At 40.0% G+C, this 26,164-nt stretch overlaps 1 protein-coding gene across 1 annotated transcript; it reads right to left on the bottom strand.

Moving 5' to 3' along the window:
- Positions 1–8,187: 8,187 nt before the first annotated feature.
- On the bottom strand, positions 8,188–22,660 carry CPOX (coproporphyrinogen oxidase). The gene is made up of 7 exons (XM_019756536.2): positions 21,974–22,660; positions 20,042–20,185; positions 19,667–19,777; positions 18,345–18,486; positions 16,161–16,379; positions 12,551–12,655; positions 8,188–10,728 (listed from the first exon to the last, which is right to left on the bottom strand). The coding sequence occupies exons 1-7, from the start codon at positions 22,491–22,493 to the stop codon at positions 10,641–10,643; spliced, it is 1,329 nt and encodes a 442-aa protein (XP_019612095.1). The 5' UTR covers positions 22,494–22,660; the 3' UTR covers positions 8,188–10,640.
- Positions 22,661–26,164: the final 3,504 nt, after the last annotated feature.

Below are 26,164 nucleotides of genomic sequence, written 5' to 3'. Positions count from 1 at the left end.
GGTTTGTTTTGTTTTGTTTTGCTTTAGATTTCTTTCTTCACAAACACAAATAAGCTCAAGTTTCTCTAGAACTCGTGAGATGGCTTTGTGGTTGAGCCAGAGGGCTGCTATGTTTAGAAGACATAACCCTAGTAGCAATGGTCAAGTTGTTAGATGGTCACTGACTGCAATGTAACTTCTAAACTCCCAAGAAATTTGGAGAGACCACACCTCTGGGGTTTTGTTTAACACCCAACCTCTGAAATACTTGCCCATGTACCTTGATGTGTGTAAAATCAGTGACTATACAGTTAGAATTTTATGAACAATAATTTTGCTTATTACCATAGATAGAAAAGATACTTGAGTGCCACACATAAAGTTCTATGAATCTTGAAGAATTATTGGAACCTGTTAAATAATTTTCTCTCAGCATATCTGATCTCTCAAAATGAGAACTAGTTAGAAGATACCCTGAATTTAATTAATCGTAACAAAGAGGTTGAAAACAGGAAGAGGTTTTTAAAAACAGTGATAAAGTAATGGCAACTCACGATAAAAAATTAATGTAACAACGGAAAGTGCCTTCTGATTAAAAAAAAAACCTAGATAATGGAAAAATATGCATAATGAAAATGATGTTTTGAGACCTTAAACATGGCCTTACTTTTAATATTTTTATTAATCTAATAAATGCTTACACTTTCAAAATAATCAAACAGTAGTAAAGGCTTATAGTTAAAAACAGCAATGCTCTGTTACATTTCTATCCACAACTAGTCCTACTCTCCAAAAACCACTTTTAAATCTATTAGGTCTTTCTTGTTTACTTTTATATTTCTAAATAAGTTTAATCTCTTATCTGTCTGAGTATATTAACTGGAGGTCTGTCTGTTGAATCTTTGCCTCTCTCTCTCTCTCTCTCTCTCTCTCTCTCTCTCTCTCTCTCTCTCTCTCTCATTTGGAGATTTTCCTCAAATATTTGATGATCCATTCTTTTAAAGAGGCACTAAAAATTGGATTGGAATTTCTTAAGGTGGAAGAGGATGAGAGGGGAGCAAAGGAACGAGCTTATCCATTTTGTGGTGAAAACACCAAAGCTCCCAGTTGTGAAGTTGTTGTGGTTTTTTTTTTTTGTTTGGTTTTTTTTCCTAGAACTATTCTAGGAAATAGTTTTGTAGAAAAGAGCCCTTGAATCTCCTGGCCATCTAGAGGCCAAATTCCTGTGGAGGAAGAGGGTGGGCCATGGTGTAGAGGCTCCAGTAAGTAGCTCATTTTCAAGAAATGCCCTATATTCAGTCCCAGCCTGTCCTCTGCCATGTTTAAATAACAAGGGGAAATGCTTACGATATAAAGTTAAAGGAGCGAAAATCAGCATACAAAATTATATATACAATATGATTTAACTATATTCAAATGAAAGAGCTACAAAGAAATCTACCAAAATATTGAGTGGCTATGGTTATTTCTGAGCGGTGGTATAAAATGTGATGACTATTTCCTTCTTGATACTTTTACTTATTTTCCAAAATTTCCACAAAGTATAGGCATTAAGTATTAGGGGAAAAAAAAACACTTGGGTTTTAAAGAAACTGTAATGCCGAGTGGGGGAAAAGAAAGGTGAGGAGCACATGCTAGAGTGGGGCTAACTGATTTATTTATTTAACAATATCTAATCAATTTAGTTAGCAATATGCAATAGCAAAAGACAAAGGCACTTAAAAGAATGTGCTAATGACAAAAAATAAAGGTGGTTAGGACTAAACTATATACATTGATAGCAATGTTACGTCAAAGAACATGCATACATACATGTAAGCTTAAGAGATCCTAACATGTTTACTATTGATCAAAATCACTTGACTAAATACACAAATAACATCAGTAAGGAGTATCCAAAAGCAGTAATAAGTTCTATAGGATAGTAACTATTACAGCAGACGTCAAAAGCTCACCAAACTGGAGGAGAACAACACTGGAAAAGTCATAAATCAAAACCTTGCCAGGTCTGCAGCTGAGAGAAACTCAGGTGTCTCCCACACCGTGCTTGCTAGTTCCCAAGAATGTTGCTGCTGTTACCATTGTTGTTGTTAGACATCAAGGCATCTTCTGATGCTATAAGCTGCAAGCTGCATACATGTTTTCTAGATGCTAACAAGTTCTCAAGGCTAACCATGGGGAACAACACGGGGGAGGTCAGCAACCAGCCAGACCTCACCAGGTTCATGGCTGGAAGTTAGGACGTCTCCCGGTGTTGTAAGCTGCATGTTGCTGGAAGTCTTCAAAATGTTAGGATGAAGAATCACCAATGACAAATGACCACATGACAAAATTGCACTGCCAACTGAGGTCTGTCTTATATATTTTCTCAGGTGTGTCCTTAGAGCCAAGCTCTATTGGGGAAGGAGAACAGGATTTTATTGGGGAATAGTGTGTACTTCCAGGACTGTTTTCCAAGTCAAATTGTTGTCCTTTCAGTATTATTTGTGGAGGGCGCAGCTCAGCTCCAGGTCCAGTTGCCGTTGCTAGTTGCAGGGGGCGCAGCCCACCATCCCTTGCAGGAGTCAAACCAGCAACCTTGTGGTTGAGAGGATGCACTCCAACCAACTGAGCCATTTGGGAGCTCAGTGGCAACTCAGTTCAAGATGCCGTGTTCAATCTTTCGTTGCAGGGGGCACTGCCCACCATCCCTTGCGGGACTTGAGGAATCGAACTGGCAACCTTGTGGTTGAGAGCCTGCACTCCAACCAACTGAGCCATCTGGGAGGCAGTTCAGCTCAAGGTGCTGTGTTCAATCTTAGTTGCAGGGGGCAGAGCCCACCATCCCTTGCGGGACACGAGGAGTTGAACTGGCAACCTTGTGGTTGAGAGCCCACTGGCCCATGTGGGAATTGAACCGGCAGCCTTCAGAGTTAGGAGCACAGAACACCAACCGCCCGAGCCACCAGGCCAGCCTAGAGCCAAGTTTCTTGCTCCTGCCTCCCTCTCTGGGAATGGTCAGTTCTGGAAGAGTTCAGAAGTCAATGATAAAAAATATTGTTTATCCGGCTGAATGGCTAGTGCATTCAGACAAGCAACATCTACTGTTCCTGGTTGGGGCCATCGGCCCAAGGTCTCCCAAAGCCTGGCAGCGTGCCTGTCACGTCATCCTGATATAACTTAGCTACTTCTTCACTTCATCTGCTCATGCGGGTGAAACAGACAGAAAGCAACATCATCTCATAGCTCCCCTACTCGGGAGAATGAGACCAAAGGGGGAATTTACTCAACCCCTAATCACAGCACAGAATTCTTTGAACCCTAAGCCAACCATCACCTCACATACAGGAACAGACAAAAGCTAATAAACAAAAGCTCACATCAACCAACGAAGGCAAATTTTCTTCATCTTCCCTACAGAAACACACATCAGGGTGTGAAACAAAAAAACACACGGAGGTGCATATAGATGACAGAATAAAACAGTTTTTCTGCTTTTAGCTTAAAAGGTTTATGATTAAATATTTAATATATTAATATTTAGAAAATGGGTAGTATATTAAGAAGTATCCTATGGATAGACTGAAATGTTTGAGAAGGCCACTTGTGTATCAGAATCCAGCTCAAGAAATAAAACACCGCTAAGAAATTTAAAGCCCTTCGTAGGCCCAACCCCAATTCTTCCCCCCACTCGTTGTCATTGGTTTTTCATTAGAGTTTTATCATTTACAAACAGTCTAGGACTTAGTTTTGCGTCTTTTGAACTTTATACAAATGGAATCATACTACATATGTATTATTTTACAGATTGCTTTTTTCACTCCATATGATGTTTCTGAGTTTTGTGGATAACTCTGGTTTATATTTCTATTCTAGCAAATAACTATTATAATATCTTTATTATTACATCTTTATTTAACATCTAGTTCTTCATTTCTTTAGACAGTATCCATTAGTTCCCTCTATAACAAGTGAGAAATTAGCATATCTCCATTTCCTGTTCTGTAACTCCAGCCAGAGGTAAGAAGTCCAGTTTTATTGTTATTTTGTTTTCTTTCTTTGATTTATCAAGAAATTCTGTTTTCTAATGTCTCTGCTTCCATTTTTAGTCCTTAAAAGTGTAAAAATGTACACTATATATGTGGACAAGCAAGTTTTGAAATTTTGTGTAAAAATGTACACTATATATGTGGACAAGCAAGTTTTGAAATTTTTTGAGTATGCTGCTAATTTCACACCCCAAAAATATCCTTGCTTATTTGTGACTATATGAATTAATATACTAATTTACTAAGGACAAATAATTAAATTACACACAAAAACAGAACTTTTGAAAGGATAAAAATGTTTCCTTACCTTTCCTCACTGAATTATCACCTGCACCCCCTGGGATATAGACACCCTCCCAATTTCGATGAGTGGTTCTCAATCTTTTCAGAATCATGCATCCTTTTGGGAGTCAAATTAGCATTACTGACTCTAAGAAAAACGAACACATTTTCTCATGATTTCAGGCAACTCACAGTTCAGGAACTTCCTGGGAATAGATGGAGACCCCTGCTTTAGACGTTCAACATAATTGGGATTATAAATATTGTCAACTTCAGAATCTCTCTGTAATAGAGAAATGAAACATAAGCCATTTGACATTTAACAAGATAAAACATCATAGTCACATTTACTGTTCTTGATTAAATAAGTGTAACTCTTTTAGATACTCTCTCCAACAATACCATAATTCTACAAACGCGAGACCTCAGACAGTTCTCTCATCTCTTCTCCTTCCCTGCCTCCTTCTCCTTTTTTCCTAGCCTTTTCTCCACTTCTCTCTCACCGCCCCCCAGCCCTTCTCCCTCTCCTCTTCTCTCTGCCTCCTTTTTGTTCACTTCTTTCTCTTCATTTCCTCTTCTTCCATCCCACCCACCCTTCCCCTGCACCCACCCCTCCCCTGCACCCACCCCTCCCCTGCACCCACCCTTCCGCTGCACCCACCCTTCCCCTGCACCCACCCCTCCCCTGCACCCACCCTTCCGCCACCCACCTTCCCACCCACCCCCCTGCACCCACCCCTCCCCTGCACCCACCCTTCCGCTGCACCCACCCTTCCCTGCACCCACCCCTCCCTGCACCCACCCCTCCCCTGCACCCACCCCTCCCCTGCACCCACCCTTCCCCCCCGCACCCACCCCTCAAATAAAAATCGAACCAACAACCCAGGATTAGATTTTCTAGAGCAAATGTGCTCCACCTACTGGCTCTTTAAAGAATTTCATATTTAAACATAATTTGAGAAAAACTGGAGACATTGTGTGATGTTAATGGTGATTTTATTTTATTACCTAAATTTTAGTACCTAAGAAGACCTCAGTAATTTAGGGACTAGGATTATTTCTAAAAATCTGAACTTAATACCTGATTTATCAAACATATTAGATAGAGCATATATTACTTTAATATCTTCTATATGTAGAAACATAGCTATTGTAATGTTTTCACCCTTACTACAATCACACTCAACTTGTGCCTTTCCATGTCCTTCCTTCCCATTCCAGTTATTCAGTGAGCTGCTTCTTGGCCTCCTTACAGGACACCTCTTCCTGAGCTCATTTCTCTGCCCCCAGTCCAGTCTTTGACTCTCTTTTCTTACTACACTACATGCACTTCCTTGGATGGCTCACCTTCTACTTTTTCAATTATCACCTTTACACAGATAATTGGTACATATGTTTCTGGACGGAACTTCTCTCATGAACTTTAGACTCACACCTCTACATATTGGCACGGACAGCTTGCAGGCATATCAAGTTCATCACAACTACTCTGTCTTTTTCTTAAGGGCAACTAACCTGTTCTAGTTATCAATTGCTGTTAAACAAGCCACCCCAAGTTAGTGACATAAAAACAGCAACCATTTTGTTATGCTCACAGATTCTGTGAGTCAGACATTCTGATCAGGCAGAGCAGGACGCCTTGTCTCTCTGCTCCACTCAATAGTGTCAGCTGAGAAGATGCACTTTTGCTGTTACAAGGGAGACGACCTTATCTCCCTCACATTACTAAAATGGTGGGGGAGATGGAGGTTAAGATGCAAATAGGTCCTTGCTGTGCTCTAGAAATATTCACATTATTTTTAAGTACTACTCTCATGTTGAATAGTATATAAGATCAAATACACGTTAAAGAATTAAAACTACTTTCAACAGAAGTTAAGTTTATTTGTATTGATGTAGTTATTTAAAATGTTATTTGGGAATATCTACAGAATTATTTTTAATAAACTACAACTTGAACTATAAGAAATTGATCAGTTGGGTTGAAATTCTGCATTTTCTACCTATGGTTAGAAGGCTATCAAGCAGCAGATATGGAACATTCTAAAAGCCTCGGGTTGCCTCACCAAATCAGAAAATGGGAACAATTTTGACCAGACCTGAGCAGATGGCTATGAAGACTCATTTATAAATGCATTATACTTGCTGTTAAATAATGGAGGCATTCAACTGGTACAACTTTATCTGTGAACTTTAGTTTGATAACTCCCTAACTATTCCCTAAGTAAATGAATCCACGACAGAATTGATGTTGCAGCTTTAAATAACTACAAAGTCAAGTGACTGTATTTGTGTCAACTCATTGAAACTCGCTGAAACTCATTAAACTCATTGAAACCACGATGGATTGGATTATGCCAAGTTTTACGTTCAAGTATGTGTTGAAGTACAAATAGGAATAGGTGAAGGATTCTTTAAGATACTGATGAATGGGTTTAACTTCTAGAACCAAACCCAAGTACATTGATTAGAAGATGGAATGCAGCTTGCTTTGCTGGTATATGCTGTGGTGTATCTAGTATTAAACTGCTTGTAGAAACAGGTCTGTTAGGTTTTATATTGTACAACCTATGACTTTGTTTCAGGTAACAATACCAAATTCAGGATTTAGTCAAGCCATTTGTAAATGTCTAAGGTTCACTAACTTAAATGTGGTAACAGGTTTATTGTGAAATTGGAATTTTATATGTGTGTTTCTTTGGGAAGAAGGATCAAATTAAAAATATACATATTTTTAAGGATCAAATTTTTTAATGTGGGGTTTCAAATACACAATACTTGTAGCAGGGATAATACAATACGTCCTTGAAAACAACTTCTAGATGGGCTTTTAAGAGATGTAAGCTGGCTCTGGGTGGTGAACACACAATGCAATATATAGATGATGTATTATAGAAATGTACACTTGAAACCTATATAATTTTACTAACCAATGTGTCCCCAATAAATTAAAAAAAGAGAGAGAGAGAGATGTATGCTGGGAACTTTTGTCTTCCCAGACTAGGAATAAGACAATCATATAGAAAGGCAAACAATACTAAACTTGGTACCACAATATATTGCAAAACATTGTTGGCAGACAAAAGTTAACAGGTTATTAACAGGTCATTCACTAGGTAGCAGGCATTATAAATAAGGAAAGACCTACCTTAAATATTTTGTAGTAAGTGTAGCGTACACTGAATGACTGCATTGATACAGACGGATGAGAACAATACTGAAGGTAAAAATGTGCTGAAGGGGGAGAAGAGATTGGTTCCAAGGAAAGCTTCTTTGCCATGGAAGGATGGATAGGAGCATAAGAAATTACAAAGAGACAGCAGCAGCCTGAGCAAAGGCCAGATGGAAAGGAATCAGGGAATGTTCAGAACTACGATCAGTGGTGAGCGTGTAGTCTGAGGTGGAAGTGCAGGGGAAGAATGTAGAAGATAAGGCTGAGAAGAGGTCCGGTCAAATGGTGGATTGCTTTGAAGGTCAGGTTGAGTTCAGAATCTTTTCTGCAGGAGAAGGGAGGATGCTTAGACTCAGGTCAATTTTGTGGTTTGGGGTATGAAAGGCTATGTGATGGTTTTCAAGATGACCACATACTCCCTGATGCTAGTTAAGGTCTAATTCCCTTGGGCTTGATTCTGCAGCTGCCCTTAGGGACTCACTTAACCAACGGAATGTGGAAGAAGTGACACTACATAACCTCTGGGCTAGAGCAGAAGGCAACCAAGCTACCTCTGTCTTGTATGGGAGGATATGACTTCTGAGCCACCTGTAGACATTGTGGTCTCCAGTCCACGCTAAGCCTAGCCTTCGCGTCAACCCCGCCTAGGCACCGACGTGAGAGTAAAACAATCTGCAGATGATTCCAGCCTTGATGAATTGTAACAGCAAAAGACACACAGAAGGATAAGTCATAAAGAAACTTTATTTGGCATTCTAGTCTGGTGTTCTTTAGCATGCCGAAGTTTTTTATTTCATCAAATACTCAGCTGTATAGGTGAATAGGTATAGTGATAGACATAGAGTAGTGGTCAGAAATTTGCTCCAAAGCATTTACATCCCTCCCTCCACATTTTTACCCCTTATGACCATTAAAATGCAGCAATTAGGTATTCAGGCCATTTGGAGGTGTACCCTGGGCCTCTAGTGGACTCAGAATACACACCAATACCAATTTGAAAGATAAATTTACTTTGAATTACAGCAGAATGGTCTATTTTCTGTTATTCCCCCCCCCCCCAAACAGTCTCATCTGTAAGAGAAATACATGGTTATTGAAGGGTATGAAAAACTGATATGCATAGAAAATTTTTGAAATTTTATCTTAGTCCAGTGCCCGGATCCCAATAACCCTAAACACAACTAAATATGCCAACAGATCTATATGATAAAGAACTTCTTATTGTAAAAGGTAAACTGAGGTTTATTTGAACATTCATTCCTATACGCCTATAGTATGGTCTTTTTATTTACTCAAACATTGTTGAGGTATAAATCACACCCATGATACACTGCATGATTTTAAGTATCAATTTCAATGAGTTCTGATAAACGTATACAATTTGGTAACCACTGCCACAATCAATACATGGAACATTTCCATCACCTCAAAATATTCTTTTGTTCCCTTTTATAATTTCCCAGCCCCAGGGCCTTTCAACCACTGATCTGCTTTCTGTTGTTAGAGTTTTGACTTTTCTAGGTTTGCATATAATGCCGTCATACAGTGAGTATTCCTGTGAATCTGGCTTCTTTCATTTGGCATAATGCTTTTTTGATATTCATCCATATTATTGCATTTATCAATAGTTGGTCCTAAGTAGTAGTTTAACATATGGATATAACATAATTTTTTTTATCCATTCACCTGCTGATGGGCATTTGTGTTATTTCTAATTTTGGGCTATTGTGAATAAAGCTTCTATGAAAATTTGACTGCAAATTGTTTTTCTTGGGTAAAATACCTAGAAATAAGGAACCACAGTCTTAGTACTAAGAAATATTTGTCTTCCCTATATTGATTATCCTGAAAAAAAAAAAAGAAAAATACAAACATTTCTTAGTCATATTTCCTAATAAAATTTATCAGTAGGACTGCTGTAAGACAGTTGAAGAATTCATACATTTTCCAGCCCTAAAGAGCCAAACACAGTCACATACATTCAACATATTCCAAGATAACGCATAATAATATGTAGGAAGATACTATTCCTTAAAAACTTCAATGTAATTGTGAATAAAATACATTCATATTATTATGTGAACAAAGAAGCCATATTAAGAATTCTGTTGCGATTTTCTCTTAAAAGCAAACATAAGAGTTACAGATTCTATTTAAAAAGAGGACAATTTCAATTAGTCCATCATACAAGAAAAACATATTTGTAAAATGCCTACATGCTTCTCACATTCATAACATTTCAGTTATGTTTGCTTTAATTAAAGAAGGAAAATATTCATCACTTCCCAAATGAGAAACATTTCCTTAATTCATAACATCCCCAGGATTGTTTTTAGTCTAAATTTCCATATAGAAATGTCTGGAATAGAAAATTTTCAATATCAGGATCTAAGGTTATAAAGTTTCACATTCAAAAGAGCAGAGAATCGCAACATTAACAAATTACACTTCTACAAAAATCAAAATTACAACTTAGATGTACCTTAGGTAAATAACAATCATGTCACTTTAGAGTTAACAAATACAGGTAATCACTGCATTGTAACACATGCAGAGATTAAGAAATTTTCAAATGTTCCTAAATGTCTATCATAAAAAAATGAATATTTTACAATATTATGATCTCTAGAGAAAGACACATAAAGATTATGATCAAAGAAACTTCAGTAATGACAAAGTAAAACTTTTACTTTCATTTGCTTTTACATTCAGTTGCTTTTTTCTAAAATTACTAATAAGCTCAACCTCATTGAACTAATGAAAATAAAATTAGTTTTCTGGAAGAAACTAATAAAACTTTTTAAAAAATGATATGAAAATAACATGAGACGTTTCCTGATACAAATTATAATATGTAGATTCCCTTAACTCTATACTTGGAAATTCAATGTCATATTTTATAAACTAGTCATATAAAATGATTCTAAAAATATAAACCAGTTTTAAATCAACCGGTTGACTCTGACAAGCCTCAATCTCACCACCTGTCACCGATAACATCCAATGGAAACCTATGGTGCTGAAAACACATTTCACCACCTGCCAAGGAAGCCAACTCCCAAGTGGAGAAGACTGGGGCCCTAAGACACAGGTAGCTAACTGCCACACAATGGCAACGGAGCCCGCCAGTGGCAGGGGGCACACATTGTGTCCCAACCCCGAAGGCTGCTCTGCCTGCATCAATGCACCCAGTCCCTTGGATGGCGTAGAACGTCCAGAATTTCAGCTTCTTTGGAGTTCTCTGAGGGTGAATGCATGTACTCCCATCTATGCAGGTCCAAAACAGAAGCAAAAAATATAATAATAAAAAAGTAAAATAAATGACACACTTACCTCTTTACTTAAGATAAATAAAAAATAAAATTCTAAAAGAGTAAAAAAATGTCTTATACTTCTTGGTCTCCACTGTGCCTAATACGCCTTTTACCCAGTCGGCTTTTTAAAAAATATTTGCTGCTAAAAAAAATAACGTTTCTTAATAATTCCTGAGCATACTTTGACTAATACTAATATCCCAGAGCCAAAATACATTTTTACTATAAACCAGGGTTTTGTAAAGTATAGAATCTGAGATGATCTTTAGGCAAACTTTTTTTAGCTTAATACTTACACATTTAATGTGCTACTATCTATTAATGGCAATAATATTGGATTGCCTTTTTAAACAAATTTTTTCTCAGAAAAAGTGAGAGTATAAAATTAAAGCAAACAATACCTCGATAATATACAAATATGGTCAAAACGGTTAAGCTGCAGTGTGAAGTTTGGGAAGCACTAGTTTAGACCAGGGGTGGGTGAACTTTTCCTATAAGGGGCCACTAATAAATACCTTAGGCTTTATGTGGCTATATACTCATATGGTCTCTTGCATATTCTTTTTTGTCTTTAATAAATCCTTTAAAAATGTAAAATTCATTCTTAGCTCAAGGGCCGTACAAAGGCACACCACCAGTGGACTTGGATTTGTCCTATAGCCTTAAGTTTGCAGACCCCTAGTATAGACTCTAAGAAACTAAAACCTATTCCGTTAATGCTACTCAGCTGAGCAAGGCAGTGATTTCCAACGTGCCCACATCTGCAGGTTGGAATGTGCATTATAATCAGGGGCCAGCAGCAACCAGGCAGACTACCAGGGGCCTTAAGAACTCAGCTCTCCTTTTTATTCACATGTTGCCTCTAGAGTGGCAGGAACACCTAACAGTGATATGCATGAGCTTCTAGCCAAGGACCGGAGATCCCCAAAACACCAGTTAAGGGGAGACCCAATGCCATTCTGAAGGCCGTGATAACCATAGAAGGTACTGATCTCACATGACTAGATCTGGACAGTACAATGATGCAAGGCAGACCCTCCATGCCATCTAGCAGTCTATTTTTATTTGGACATTTTATTTGGAGAAAAGATGATTCTGGTTCTTGTAAAACAAGCAATGGTAATTTGTTTTCTTCCTGAATTTTTCTATTTAAATCTGGATACGCATCATTCTCAGTTTCTTAAAAGCAACAAAGTTAATTGTAGATCTTTATTAACCTAATATACTAATATATATCCGTCTATAAAATATAGCCATCTTTAAAACTGCCCACACAGATTCAACTAACCTGTATGGAAGCTCCCCACGGCAGAGAATGCCAAGCACCTGAAATGATCACTCATACTTTCAAACAAGCTTAATGGTTCATACTGGAGAGTGAGACATTTCCGCCCAAGTTCCATAATTTCTAATAAAATTAAGTTTAAAAAGCTGAGATGTTCAAATAAATTTGCTTTGCCTGTAGCTCTTCCTAGAAAACTACCAAGCTGGGACGGTCAATCTGCGCCCCCCACCCCCACCCCGACGCCATCATCTACCCTATCGTCTCACTCCCTCATTCCTTTCCCTGCTCTCACACACACAGCTGTATTATTCATCCTGCCACCCCTTGAAAACCCGATTTGATCTTCCTTAAGTATTTGACTGTGACTTTCTTATAAAATCAGCAAAGTCAAAACCCGTGAAGTCTTTAGGTAAAACATTTGCAGAGCTAACGCTCATGTTGAGAGGGGGTTGGGGGTGCAGGAATAATTATCATGATGAGTTCTTCTTACCGAGCAGTTAGAGGCAAAGACATCAAGATGCTTTCGATCCTGGATCCCGGAGTGAAGAGGCCAAACTTTGTACCCCGATCATACAGCAGGTTAAATTCTACATACCTGACATAAAGACATCACATAACATTACGGACCAGCTGAGTAAAATCTCTCTGAAGATTAGCCTGTAATACACACTTAAGGGGGAGCTTCTTCCCACTCACAAACCCCTATCAGCTGGAACTGGCACAGGGAACATCAATCTACAGTCGGCTGAGTTTTCTCCATCTGGACGGGCATAAATAAAAGGGTATTCTATCCAATAAACAAAAGGATATAGATTCAGCCCCAACACAGGGCAGTTATAAAAGAAGGTTGTTTTCTGATAAATAAACAGAATGAACACAAAGCCAAGACTTTTAAGGCACAATTACGAAAAATAAATGGCACCCTTCATCAGGAGAGCACGGCTCCTTCTGGCCTCCCCCATAGTCTGAGATGTTTCAAAGACTTCATTTCACTGCATGCAACTCATGAGTTCTATGACAGGGTAAAACTCTTGCAATTAAACAGCCAAATGCAGACAACAGCAATTTATTCATGCTTCCAATACGTTCTAGATATTCCCTTTTCTTAAAGTAGTTAATAGCATCAATAAGTGGTAACATAGTTCAGTCTTCCTGCAGATTAACGGCAATCCTAATAAAAGGAAGTGTTTGAGTTGCAGTGCTCAGTTTTATCTTCTGAGCATCATCCTTGCAAGAATACACTTGGTTTAGTGAATTCGCTTTCCATTAACTGCCCCGAGTCAGCTCTACCCTCAGTCTAGCTTAAAAATCTGTGATCACCTTTAACATCACAGGTTCCTTTGTGAAAGGGGCTCTTCTCTCCAACCACACAAAGATAATTTCTACTACCCAAAAGAGTTCAGAATGATCCATAGATCTGAAAATTTCAATAAATAGTCCTCCTTTCGGATCATTTCTCAACTCATTCAGAAACTACTCTCGTGGTGTAAACTGCCCTCAGATATCCTCGTTTATCCACTGGTTACTGTCTTTAATCACTCATAGAGCAAAATCTCTAGAATTCCAAAGTACTTCAAATTTTAGAAAGCATCCTCTGTATGGACATTTGCCAAAGACTCTGAGAAAATTTAAGTAAACTATATCCATGAATCCCTTTCTAGTCCTTACCATTTATTTATCACTGATTGAATTTTATACACTAACAACTATTTAACACCTTCTGATGCCTGTCTCAAAAGATACTTTAAATGAATCTTCTTAACTCCCCCTCAGTAAGACCACAGAAAAGAATTTCAGTCTCTCAGGCCCCTTTCCACCCCTGATGTTACATTTCTGAAACCCAGTATTTAATGAATGGCTGTGGTTCTCTAGTTTGTACTATTTTTCAAAGACCCATGGAAGGATCTCTGTAAACGAGCTTTCTGTAGAATTCCTGTGCTGCTTTCCATTTTTGAGTGAACGATGCCCCTTTTTCTACATTAGCCTCTCTGACTCCCAGGTATCGCTTAGATCTGATCTTTCTGATTCTTTCCATGCCTCTATCCTCTGTGAGGTACCTGTAAACTATGGACCTCAACCGTTTCCTTCTATTTAACTGATGCCTAAATGTTATCCTGTTTCCCTTGCCCAAATTACAACAAAACAACAAGTTAAAGATCTTTGGTTTCTGTTCTCCTATACAAAAAGTAAAAGGCTGTAAGACTTGACCTGGAGTTCAAGGCCTGGGGAGAGAATAGTGATAACCGAGAACAAGAGAGTACATGAGATTGCAAATAAGAAACTGTGAAGTCAAAAGGGAAGCATTCTGACCACTGCACGGGAAACTCGTATTTGGGGCAGGAGGAGGTGGGGAAGACTAGTCCGTGAAGGAGGCAGACAGGGTTAGAGATGCAGGGCAGAAAGTGAGGACAGCGAGGATAACCACAATGAAGAGCGGGGTTATCTTAAGCCCCAGAGTTTCCTGCCACCTTAAGGCCCAGAGATAAGGGTGGGAGACGGAGGCTCGCCCTGAAGAATAATCACCCACCACACCACAGAAAATTAATCTAACACCCCACACTTCTACCAAAACACACCTGACATTCAATGATATTTACAACTGGAATTTCAAAATGTCTTGTCATTAAATAATGAAAAGAATACATTATTCCCATGTCCAAGAAGTTTTAAAGGCTTCACCTCATTAATATTCACAAAACCTGCCAGCTTTGCGTATGAAATCATATGCAAAACTAGAACATCCTACGTTCCATAGAGTTCTTTTTTGTTTTTTCCTTTTTTAAGTTATCCTCTTAAGCATACCTTCCCCACTAAACCATGAGCTTGTTTTCATAGGTCTACGTTACCCTCAACTGTGTAGCCAGATTAGTGCCTAGTCACACAGGGCACATGCCAAGTGACAGAAGGAGAAGTGAAGGTATATTTGAGAAACCATGGGAACAACAACAGACACAAAAAGTCCCAAAACAGATGATTGTTTAAGAAATTTCTAAGGAGAAAAATTAATCAACTCTCATTTTCCCAAGTTTGTAAGGGGGGACCAGATAACAGAATCAGGAAGGATATATATACACAAACACTTATCTTTAAACTTGGAATGTTACTGACATTGACCTTTTCGGGACACTAGCCTTACCTCCGAAAGTACCCAAAGCTTCATATGCCTGAGACAGAATTAACACAAATGAGAAAATCCATTTTATAGCCATGGACCGGTAGTTTACATGCAACTAAGATGGCACTAAGAAACTCACGTGAGCTAGAAGAGTAGATAATTTGGAGCTGATTCACAAGTCTATCCAGTGTAAGGAGAGGATAACCTTAGGCTCACCCAGCTGAGCTCGTCAAGCTCAATGCACAGAGCGGGCTTACTCAGGTGAGTGTCATGGTAAAAACCCAAACCTGCTTCAACCAATTCCTTCATGTATGGGAAAGACTGCAAGTTTTGAGTCGTGATAACTTGCTCCACACCTGGGACCTTTTATTTACCAGCTGTGTAATCCTGGGCAAGGAACTTACCTTTCTGAGAATAAGTTTTATCATTTATAAAATGGTAAGGATTATACCAATCTCACAGGTTTCTGGAGAAAATTGGATGCAAACTGCCTAATAAATTAGCTGGCACATAGTAAGGACTCCATAATTAGTAAATATTAGTGTAAATAATTTCTAAAATGATTATTTCCATTACAACAATTTCCATGAAAGCTTAATGATGAATGAAAAAAGGTGTGACTCCAAATTTCCAAAGCAGCAAAAACATTAAATGATGCCCATTCACTTGGCATGAGACTGGAGGGTATTGCTAGACGACTAAAAGAAATCAGCTGAATTAAATTCACCAAGTACTTACTACATGCCTACTATGAATCTGATGTATAGACAAATGAAATAAACTTTGCTCTTTCCAAAATACTATTTTACACAGTTTTTTAAATTCATTTAATGGTCATCTAAGTATGAAAAGAAATTAGAGTGAGTATTAACACAACTCTGACAAAGTATCTGCCCAAGACAATTCACCAGCCACTGTTACTACAGCTGCTTTACCTTCCACCCAGTTACTCAGTAACACGGTTTATTCTCCAGTCCTCACTCACCGTCCTCTCCGGAGCTGCTGCCACAGCTTCTCCTGGGGGGTGAATGAGTCATCACAGTGCTTTTTCACAAGGGGAATATAAGAAGGAACGATGGCCTGGGCACAGCTCTGGACAAAGTGGAACACCTCCTCCTTGGATGGAGAGTCAAGGTCGTCAAAAAAGATGCCCCCAATGCCCCTCCGCTCCCCACGATGGGCTATAAAAAAGTAATCATCACACCTGGAAAACAGAGCAAGGCCAAGTCGGGGGTCAAAGGGGGGGGCGGAAGGCATAAAAAGTAATGCAAGCGTTTTAGCTTAGAGCACTATCCTGACTATACCAGCCACACAGTGTCCTTACTTTTTGTCCAACTATGAAAAAAACACTAGGGCTTTAGACAGATTGCCTACAATTAGTACCAATGGAGAAAATGCTCTTACTCTTATCTGCAAAGCAAGTAGGCAATTGAACACATATCTATCTAGAGGATATGGACCTTTAGGGAAAAGAGAAACGAAGAGCCCAGTATTAATACTGTATTTCTTGAAATAAGTGACGCTGCTGCCCTCAGAAGCATTGCTGCTTTTGAAGAGGCAGGACAGAAATCCTTGAGCAACCATGACACCAACCAGGCCCATGACTGGGTGCCAACTCTTGAGCTCTCAATCAGTTCTTTATTCACCAAAAGAAGGTACAGTAAATAATCGCTAAGGTCTCTTTTAGCAATAAAATTTGATGACTCTATAGCATGCATGACTGAGAGAAGGGCTGGTGGAAGGAAATGTTCAGCGGATAAGAGCCTTCCGACATATTAAAGGTTACCCTTGTGAGCCAGCACATGAAACTATCAGTCTGTTCTTGAGTCTTTCTCCTTTAGTGCCTCTTAGAACACCTGTCCTAAGAAGTCATTTCCTAAATGTAGAATAGTCTACATTGTGTAAATGGTTCTTTTGATGATCTCTATAGAATAAGTGTCTCTAAATAGAAAAACCTGTACAAACAAAAACTAAAAGCTTTTTTAAAGCTTCTTAAAAATAGCTTAAACAAAAGAAGGTAGCAGACACAAATTCCCAGAACTGTGGTATTGGTATAATTCACTTCAAATGTGACGTGTTGGCTTTCCTTTACATGCACATTGTATTAACGTAAAGTACACCCTGAGCAAGGTTGTGAAGTCAGCTTTAACCAAGTCATATTAGCTCAAAATCTCTCTTCATAAAATTATGAAATTAAGAAATTCGCTAAATACTTATACTAAAGACATTTTAACTAGCCTGCATCATAGATTTTATTAACTAATGTTACCCAGATAAGATCATCTTAGTAACGGCAAAAAGAAGGAAACGAAAAAAAGGCAACGTCTACCCTACTAGTCTTCCTGGAAGGATGCTGATTTGTGAGAGAAAAAAAACAAAAACCCTTTATCTTACATCTGTGCACCCATGGCTGTCAGTTTTCAATGTAGTGTAAATCAAAAGGGGAATATTCAAATGTCTTATCTTTTCTAAGATTTCAAAGCTGTACTCCATGCTTACATAAAAATATTGCATCCATAATTACTAGCTCTAAAAGTAAAGCAAAAAAATAAAAACCCAAAACCCTTTTTGTTTTCCTTTTTCAAGAATGCCAATTAGCTCTAAGGAGTTTGAGTACGTTACTCTTTATTCCAAACAATTTATGTGTCGACTTCATTTCACATCTACCAAATATCCTAGGTCTCTTCACAGATCTTGTTTATTTTTCTTTTCTTTACCATTGGAGTTTCTTTCAGTTTCCAATTTCAGCTTTCTCCTTGTCCAAAATCTCCGGTACATTTGCATCGCTTCCTGATATTACAGTTCTCCAACCTTTCCTAAGTCCTCACACACGGCAACAAAGAGACAATCATTCTTATGTGGGAGAAGAATTTAATATCTTACCCTAGGATAAAAAAGTCTCAGGTTCTCAGCATAGATCACCTTAAAGTTTGTATTCTAAATCATTTGGAGTCAAAAAAGATGCTGCTACCCAATTTTTATTACATTCAAATATTCACAAGTAAACAAATTATGAAGACCACTTAAAACCACTTCTGGTGGGCAAAGAAAACAGTTCAACCTTCATAAGATGAAAACGTATGTAATGGCATAGTAGTTGCCTTAAGGATCTACAGAAGGAATGGAATATACTTTAGGGGATCATGATATGTTCAGTATCTTTACGTACCATTTTTTGAATTTGGGGTAGAAATCTGGACCATGCCGGTCACAAGCCTCCTTTAGAGTTCTGTGAAAATGGACGGCATCCTCTTGGTTCAAGTACGTTGGAGTAAGGTCACATCCACCACCAAACCACCACTGCTTATTACCTACCAAATCAAGACATGTGAATCTGATGTGAACTCTGGACTTTCAGATGGAGCACACTACTCCCTGTCTTAGCAAACTTAATTTATCCGCTTACTTTATTAAGCCTGAAGTGGGTGAGTCAAAAAACATTCGATTAAATTTAGCTCTGAATAGCCAGTAAGGCCTGGGGAGGAAAGAAGAGACAAAAGCAGAAATAAACAGAAGTAGGAAATTAAAGAGAGTAGAACCAGGTAGGGAAATTATAAGCACGGTAGTGACTTATCAAACACCAAACAGGTGGACCAGGCAGTGAATTTCAACTTTGACTGAATATTAGAATCACACGAGGAGCTTAAAATGCCTCTGCTAGGCCATAATTAAAGAACAAAAACAAAACCAAAAAACAGGCAAATCTCTGGCCCAGGCATCTATATATAATAGTTTATTAAAAACAAAATAAAACAAAAACTTAGGAGATCCTGATGCTCCCTGCATTAAGAACAATTGCCATCCCCTTGCCTTTCTCCCAGAAAGGATAAAACACTTGCTGAGGGAGACAACTTACCACGTGAGAGTAACTATTTCATGTACTCAGTTAGGTCTATGCGTTATCCATACCAGTGACCAACTTTTAAACATTAAAAGGTTGAGCCAAACTAAGTGGCTCCAAAATAAAAAGTTAAATACATTGACTTTAATACTATCCCCTGCAGAGACACCAGCAGGAGTAGAGTGGCAGTGCAGAGATGCTCCGAGAGCTGGCCAAGCTAATAGAAGACCTAGGCTGGACTACGTGTGCACAAGGCATGATCAACTGCACCCCATCTTAAACCCACTGATAAGGCTTGGTGATCAGCAAAGCTACGCAGGTGGAAGGTATTTTCAAAAAGCAAGTTCTCAGTTTCAACTTAACCTCGCACATGAGGTTTTCCTTTGGATGTAATGAGTTTGTATTTGCAAAGAACCCTGTGGGCACTTTAAGATTGGGTTCGTTAAATACTTCCTCTATGTTGGAGGAAATACGGGGAGGTCAGAATCCAGCCAATACCACTTCACTTTTTATGTCCAGTGCATAACCCATTGTACCTGCCAAGGAATAAAATTGCATATGCCTCTTGAAAAAAACCTAGGTAAGACTGTATTTGTTATTTTTCAATACACATTTTGCACAGTAACTTTCCACAGCTCAGAGACCCTTACCATCAGCTTCTTCTACTTCAAAGTATCTGTAGTTGAAATGCATAGTAGGAGCATGAGGATTCTTGGGGTGGATGACGGAGCTCACGCCCATAGCAGAAAACGGCAATTTACCTGGAAAGTAAAACGCATAGTGAGCGGCAGTCACCTGGCTTGACTGACAAACTAACTCCAACATGGATTCTGGGTCAATTTTCAAAAACCGCTTTTTAATTTGCCTCTTAGAATAATAAATTTTAAAAGTAATTATGAACATGCTTATCTGGCATATGCACACAAATGGCTTTTTATAGAAGTAATATTTATTTCACACACAAAAAACTTGGGGTGATGGGGGAGGTTTGCCGGGACCCTTAAAGGCTGTTGAGACTGGTTTACCATCTTTGGCCTTCAGATTTTTTCCTCTGCTTCTCATCTGCTTTGCTGCTTCCTCAGAAAGATTTCCATAAATGACAGAAACGCTCACCCCGGCCTTTTCAAAAACATGCCCATCTTGAAGTACACAACTGATGCCACCACCTCCTGTTGATGGAAACGTAAAATGAGGAGAGAATGTAAAATTGGAAACTGTGAAAATTGAAAACAACCCTAGCATAAAGGTGGTGGTGGGATTAGGAGTTATTTTCCTCCTCTATTTTTCTAAATCTTCCATAATATCAGCATATTTATATTTGTAAGTAAAATACAATCAGACAACTAGCTTAGCTTTATGACATTTACTACTCATCATAGGCAAGTATCTCCCCATGTCACCAAACTGAGTAGCTCTCCTACATTTTTATGCCGTCATCTAAAATAAATCACTGGAATATTTTCCTTTAAATACTACTGCTGAGGATGGCATCCACTGGTTATGATATATGAGAGAAAGTTAAGGCTAAAAACAGGGAAGGGTATATTTGAAGTGTTCCACTGTTACAGAATTTAAGAGCTCCCTGCTGTTTCAATTGTTTTTTTCTCAGTTTGCCTTTATAATTTTGTTTACAGACAATTAAAAAACAGTAGATATTCCATCACTTAAGGGATTCAGAACCTTAAACTGAGTGAGACACACATTAACATTTAGGTATATGAGCTTCACTACGTTATTAGTAGCTGGTCTGTTTGTTTTTTAAGACACTAGAGTTACCGAAACAGCAACTGCAACATAAAGGCTCATGTTGGCTTGTTTTATCTCTGAGACTTTTTAGAGCTGGATGGGACATAAGATGATCCAGTACAACTTCTGTATACTGCAAATGAGAAAACTGAGGCTCTGAAAGGCAAACGCCTTCTCCAAGAACACACAGCTGGCAAGTGGCCCAAGCAATCTGTCTCAGTGCTTCTATGCATCAGACAATATTTTAAACACACCAGATATATTTCTCTCATTTAATCCTTATAATACTCTCATATATTATTTCTAATCTCATTTCATACATGAGGAAACAGAGGAACAAAAACAGTTAAGTAACTTCTGAAGGTCACTCAGTTAGCTAGTCTAGTACTTGAGGTTGTGTCCGGGTACAATGGTCTTTACTTAAAAACATTACAAGATGGAAATTACACCATGAAAATCAGATTTAACTTCACTTAGTATATATGTGGCAGCATCACAGCCCCAAACCAACTGATGAGAAGTTGCTGTAGTATTCCCAGCTAGGAAAAATGAGAAATCCTTCAAGTTTATGACCAAGATGTGAGGTTTCACTGTAAAGGTAATAACATGGTCATGAATATACGACTATAAGAACTGGGTTGTAATACTGACATATTTGCCATTGGAAGAAAAGATTTTCCTGGCAGGAAATCTGATGGGTGCACTTGGTCAAAGCACTGACAAGCTAATCAAATATTTCTTGTTTAACTTGGAAAAACGACAGAATGACAACCTCAGCAGGAGGAATATGGCTGACACTTTAGGAAAGGGGAGCCGAGCTTCTCTTTCCATCTCCAAAGGAGGAGAAGGTATAAACGTACCTAGAAAAGCAGATGAACTGTGGGGGAAAGTCTATGGTCAATTACCAATCTGGACATCCACGCTTGAATGGCTAAAACAACCCTGAGAGTTCTACAAAAAAATACCATCATAAAATTGCAAAGATTTTGAAATGTCCAGTACTATAGTGACAGCAGATCAGGTTCCACACTTACAAGAAGAGGGCTGAAGACCCTTTCAGTGTCAATCGTTTTAACCGTGTCCCTTTTAATCTAGCAGGTACCCCTCCCTGTCTTAATCCCATCCCAATTCTGAGTCATTTTCCGCCTGCAACCTAAAGCCCGACCTCTTTTCCCTATCTTCACCTCCCAGCTACGGGCCGACCTCCTCACCTTCCTTTCTTTCCCACCGGTCCACAGAGAAGCGGGCACCTCCATCAACCTGCGCCAGCGCCTGGCACACCTGGGTCTGGGTCTCCAGGATCAGTAGCTCCATCTTAGTCCTCATGTCGCCCGGCCTCCTCCGCAGCTCTTGCAGGTCGGTCACAGGCGAGGCCATGAAGCAGCTGCAGCGGCGGGCCAGCTCGTCCTCCTCCTCCGGCCTCCCCGGCGAGGGGCTCCGCGCCCCCGAGCTCTTGGGCACCATCTCCGCCCGCTCTACGTGCCCGAAGGCGGCGGCGGCCAGCCCCGCCAGCCCCGCCAGCGCCGCGGCCAGCCCCGTCCCCAGCCGGGGCCCGCCTCCCGCCGTCGTGCTGTGCCCCAGCCCGCGGCTCTGCTCCGTGCCAGTCGTGCCAGGGGGCCGGCAGATGCGTCCAGCCAGGCAGCGACGGGACCAGAAGCGCAGCTCTCCGCGGCCGCTCCATGCCGCGCGCCAGCAGGGGCTCGCGCTCAGCCTGCCCAGGTGCAATGCCATGTTCCCGTGCTGTCACCTGGGCAGTGCCCAGGTCCCGGAGACCGGCCCTTGAGCCCCCTAGGAGTCCCGAGCCCGCGTGCCGTGCAGAAAAGGGAACTTTTGGCGAAGAAGAGCTACTACCGGCTCCGGGGAGGCGGGCCAGAGGCAGGGGATTCTGGGAGCTGTAGTCCCGGCTCCTATCTCCGCCTGCAAAAGTGCGCGCGGGAGATAAAGAATCTGTTGACCACAGAAGGGTGAGTACGATGGCGAGAGAGCTGGGGTGCGGAGGGTGCGAGAGCGCAGTGGAAGCGAAGGTAGAGATAAGAGGCTTTCTTGCCACACGCAACCTCAGGTCTGCTGTTCAATCAACCACAAGGAGAAGACAAAGTAGGGCTCGATGCTGAGGGCTGACAGGGGCAGAAATATGGCCAGAGACCCCTGCCCGACTAACATTTGCAAACAAGGTTGCAAATCCTGGCTCTGTTATCTATAGAAGGCCCGTTAGTCCCTGCTTCTATTCCCCTAGAGCTTGTGGTGGGGACGGAGCCTGGGAAATTCCTTTCCTAAAGGGCTCTTAAGAAATCCTAAGGGGAAAAGACTTTGTCGGATCAACTTCATATTACAGTTCTATCATTAAAATCTTCCCAGGCCTTGCGCCTACAGTTCCCACTTGATTATTTTAAGTATAGGAAAAGCAAAGTGACTGTTTAACTAAACCAGCATAAAACTCATGACTTGTGTTTGAGTGATCAAGGAATAAAAGATTTAAAAATACTTATCCTACAGTTGTAGAGTACTGCCAACTGTTTCTCAGGTTTAGTACTTCCAATAACTCCTGCAAACTAGGCAGGACAAACATTCACACTCCTACCCCCACCCACAAACACACACACTTTTAAAAAAATGAGGAAAGAAGCTAACATAGATTTTATGGACAGATTTTTGTTTGTTCCTATAACCATACCACAGTTTCATGTTGTCTGGACATAAAAGTGTAAGAATGATTGTCAGAGCCTATTCTGTCCCTTAAGTCTCCAGGATGATTTTAGTTTCTAGTAGTAGATCATGTAATCCACTGGTGGTGGTTTCTACAAGTTTTTCCTTAGTGTCTAGGTGCAGTGGTGCAATTTCCATGGCTATGGGCAGACGGGTTGTTCAAGGCAGTGTAGTTTATCCATCCACAACTGCATCTGGCAGCTTTCATACAGGGATGTGATGTTGACTGGGTGGGCATGCTTGACTCCTTAACAAGTTCAATGAAAGGTAAAGGCTTGGATTAAGAAGTGGATAAACTACTTTTGGAGGAAGCTTTTAGCTGTAGCTTGCTGGGAGGCTGAATTGGGGGAGGAAAGGAAAGATAAGAACTATCACTCTAGAAGGGTTGTTTGCTTCTTCTAGATGCCTGTGGTAGGGTTTTACGGCCTGGGGGGTGACAAATGAACATCATTCATGAAAAGAAACCTCTCTGGCCCATTTTTCTTTAAGAACCCCCTTCATAGTTGTTCTGATTCTTAGAATACCCATAAAGTCAGTAAAAAATAGCAGGCATAGGCCATTTTGAACATTTACCCAGTCAAATAGGCTGGTCTTGAACCAATTGTGTACTGGTTTCCGGGTTTCCTTCCCTCTCCATCCTTAGCCTCTCTATGCAAAGGGACTCTCTCATTTCCTCCTCTGACTTCCAGTAACCTCCCTACCTTCATCTTATAATGCTATGCTCAAAAAAAGCCTTAACAGCCTGGTTAGTATGAGTTTAAATCACACTTTCTGGGCTTTCACATTGTCTTCAAGAAGATACTTGTATTTAAACCTGATTTGTCAGTGTGAAGTAAAAGGCATCCTCTATTCAAGCAACTTCAAGCATCAGAAAGCTAGCTGGGACAAATAATAAGTTTACAATAAGTTATAAACCATAAGGTGTAAGGTAGGGGTTCTCATCCTTTTTGGAACCCAGTTTCCTGCACTGCTTTATGTTCTCCAGTTGTCCATTTGCCTAGATACAGGAGCTTCCTGGCCACGTACCCCTTCATTATACAGTGATCTCAACATCCATTCTAGGAGGCCTAAGAATGTCATGGGTCAACTTGAAAAAAGGAGAGAGGGGTCATTTGGGAAAATGTTGGGAATACGATGTTGGGGTACATGCAGGTGTCGCTCCTGTTAGACAATCAAGGGACAATGAGCATGGGGCTAGTGTTGAGGAGTCCTCATCAGACAGCAAGAAGAAAGATATTGCCCATTGCTCCTGGGTACTGTCTCCATGATTTCATGGTGCTTGCAGCTAGTGGTTTTTGCAGAAGAGATGCAAAGCTGCTTCCACTCATGTCATGGAGAATTCATTTCATCTGGTCAACTAGAATACTTTTTTGGAAAATACACATTTAAAACCTTTTAACTTAAACCCATACCAACATCTTTTTAAACTTGGGAGTCAAGAATCGGTGCCCTTTGTTCCCTGTATCTATCTAGAGTGAACTTTTCTCCTGTGTCTAAGGACCAAGACCTGCTTCTGGAAGTGATGATATTGAATGAATACAGAGGGAGGGAAAAGCACATTTGAGATACTCTCTCTCTTACCGCACACATTGAACTTGGGATGCTGGTGGGCTGTATAAATTGAAATGTGGGTCCAGAGTGGGGTGAGGGCTGAAAGGGTAGATGTGTGAGATACCCAAAATTGGAATGATGAAAAGTTCAACAAAGAACGTTTAGAACAAAGGGATAAAAGACTCAAAGTCATAAAACAGCGCACCAGAGACATTCAGGGATAAGGGAAACGAGAAATCTTAGGACTTTGGTGCTATGTCACAGAAGCATGGGGGGGAGAGGGCACCAAGGAGAACAGTGTGATCAGTGGACAGAAAGCTGCACTCTCCCATCAGAGACCTACATGCTGACTACTGGGCACTATTAGGAAGTCACTGGCTGCCTTTGAGACAAGAGCTTCAGAAAACTAGATGAGGTGGCAGCTAAATTGAAAGAATATATAGAACGACAGTAACTCGGTGGGCAGCTATAAGATTGATCTTTTGTTTGAGGTGGAAGACTTGAGCATGTTTTTATTTGTTTGTTTTTTGCTGAAAGGAGTGAGACACAGAGAAAATAAAAAGGCAAGAATATGCACCAGTAGCAGACCCCATGGCCAGACCCAAGATTTGTTTCTTTACTCTTCTTCCCAAATTGAACCATTCAGCCTCCATTTAGAGAGCACGTAGGTCAAGGGACATGGGTTGAGGATTGGAGCAAAGGATTAGATACCTTTGGTCCTAATATATGTATGTACTTCAAAGGCCCTGGCTTTCTTGCTCCAAATACTTGCTCCCATCCTTACCCTCATCCTAACCAGCGACCAGGCAGCCTTAATGTCTTAGCCTCGACTATAACTGAAGGGTTATGAAAACTTTGTGGGTAACTATTCTTGGTCAAACTGAGTCCTGTATCCTTCTTTCTTTCTATAGACATTTATTTAGCATTTTCTATATGCTATATTCAAAACAACCCCATCATAGATGGAACCAGTATTATTACTCTCATGTGATGGGTCTGGAAACTGAAGCTTACACTAGGTTTAGGTGTAGACCAAAGATAGGCCTTCTTTCTAATATTTTCTTAACATTAGTTCACTGTTTTCACCTGACCCAGGGTCATTGTCTACTAAAACAATGAAACCAATATTTTCTAAACACCTATAC

Source organism: Rhinolophus sinicus, linkage group LG01 (genome assembly GCF_036562045.2).
Source record: "Rhinolophus sinicus isolate RSC01 linkage group LG01, ASM3656204v1, whole genome shotgun sequence".
In the NCBI taxonomy this organism is placed as follows: domain Eukaryota; kingdom Metazoa; phylum Chordata; class Mammalia; order Chiroptera; family Rhinolophidae; genus Rhinolophus; species Rhinolophus sinicus.
Note: the sequence above shows the minus strand (reverse complement) of the source record. Positions and strands in the feature narration are given on the sequence as shown.

Excerpts from the sequence above, each read along its gene's own strand:
- CPOX (XM_019756536.2), bottom strand. The coding sequence starts at position 22,493 with ATGGCATTGCACCTGGGCAGGCTGAGCGCGAGCCCCTGCTGGCGCGCG. Across the intron at positions 18,487-19,666 it reads TGAAGTAGAAGAAGCTGATG|GTAATAAGCAGTGGTGGTTT; the intron begins GTAAGGGTCTCT and ends TTGATTTGGTAG. Across the intron at positions 16,380-18,344 it reads TACCCCAAATTCAAAAAATG|GTGTGATGATTACTTTTTTA; the intron begins GTACGTAAAGAT and ends TCTGTTTTCCAG.